The sequence below is a fragment of the Naegleria gruberi genome, assembly GCF_000004985.1.
Source record: "Naegleria gruberi genomic scaffold NAEGRscaffold_55, whole genome shotgun sequence".
NCBI lineage: Eukaryota > Heterolobosea > Eutetramitea > Acrasida > Naegleriidae > Naegleria > Naegleria gruberi.
Genome location: NW_003163272.1, coordinates 329778 through 331038, shown reverse-complemented (window position 1 = coordinate 331038; position 1261 = coordinate 329778). Strand labels below are relative to the sequence as shown.

Sequence of the window (1261 nt, the reverse complement as noted above, 5' to 3'; positions counted from 1 at the left end):
CTTAATTACAATTCCAAAATTAGAAATTCAAAATGAAACTGAAAATGTTAATAATATTAAGAATATTGAAATTAATACTTTAAATGAATAAATTTCTTTTAAATTAATTATTACAATAATACTATTACAATAATATTTAATAATATAATAATAATAATTAATCTCTTCTTGTTCTAATTTGATGTAAAAGTGCTGGATTTTGATTTTTAAATATTTGTGGATTAATTTGATCATACATTCTATGATTTTTTTGTACATGAAATTTCTCTCTTAATAATTCTTCATATTCAAGTCTTTCATTATGAAACATTAATCCTTTCTTTTCATCATCACGTACTCCTACTATTGCTAATATAACTGGTATTATCATTCCACTTGTTATTATTTATATTTATATTTATATTATTATTATTATTATATTGATGATGATGATGTATATATGATAATGTTCATGTTGTTGTTGATTATGATGATTATTTGATGATGATAAAGTGATGATGAATAAAAAAGCCTTTAAAAAAAGAAACGTACAATGAAGCATATTTCATTACTTTCATTTTTTTATATTTAATTTTTTATTAGAAATGTTATCATGAAATTCTCATCCATTAAATATATTTAATATTAAGAGATCTCTTTACAATCTAGTTGTTTTTCATACACGTGTCGAAGAGTTTAAATTTTCAAGCCTTCAATGAATTTTACGTGTTTTAAATTTCCGAAATTTCAATTTGCAAAAAAATGTCCAACAAGAATAATCATCATCATCATCAGCCTAACTTGACGACTAGTAAGAAATATATAAAACAAGAGGAAGATGAATTATTATCAACAACAAGAAAGTTATCATCATCATCACCTACTACAACGGAATCACTTTCTCCTTCTCCACCTTTAAAAGCCTCATCATCATCATCATTAGGCTCATCATTGAATTATGATAAAATTGATAATAATAGTAATAATATTAGTAATAATAGTAATAATATATTTAGAAGAATTCTTAATTATATAATACATACACTTTATTTAATATTATATTTAATATATTTAATATATTTAATGATTATAAAATTATTTAAATCCAAAACAATAAATGTTAATAATTTAGAATTTAAAGATGAAAATGAAATAAAATTTCCAAATCATTTAATAATTACAATTGATAATGATATGATTAATAATTTAAATGAATTAGAATTAATTAACAAACAAATTGAAAATATAATTAATTGGAGTTTTACTAGTTTTAAAAATTTAC

General features: G+C 20.1%; 1 protein-coding gene across 1 annotated transcript in view; it reads left to right on the top strand.

Annotated features, from left to right (window-relative positions):
• Positions 1–741: 741 nt before the first annotated feature.
• The window catches only part of NAEGRDRAFT_72762 (uncharacterized protein), a gene marked incomplete at both ends in the record, with an annotated part of 2793 nt that continues 2273 nt past the window's right edge, over positions 742–1261 (top strand). The window contains one exon of the mRNA XM_002672252.1: positions 742–979. Coding sequence (XP_002672298.1) covers positions 742–979 — 238 coding nt within the window. The remainder of the gene's footprint in view (positions 980–1261) is intronic.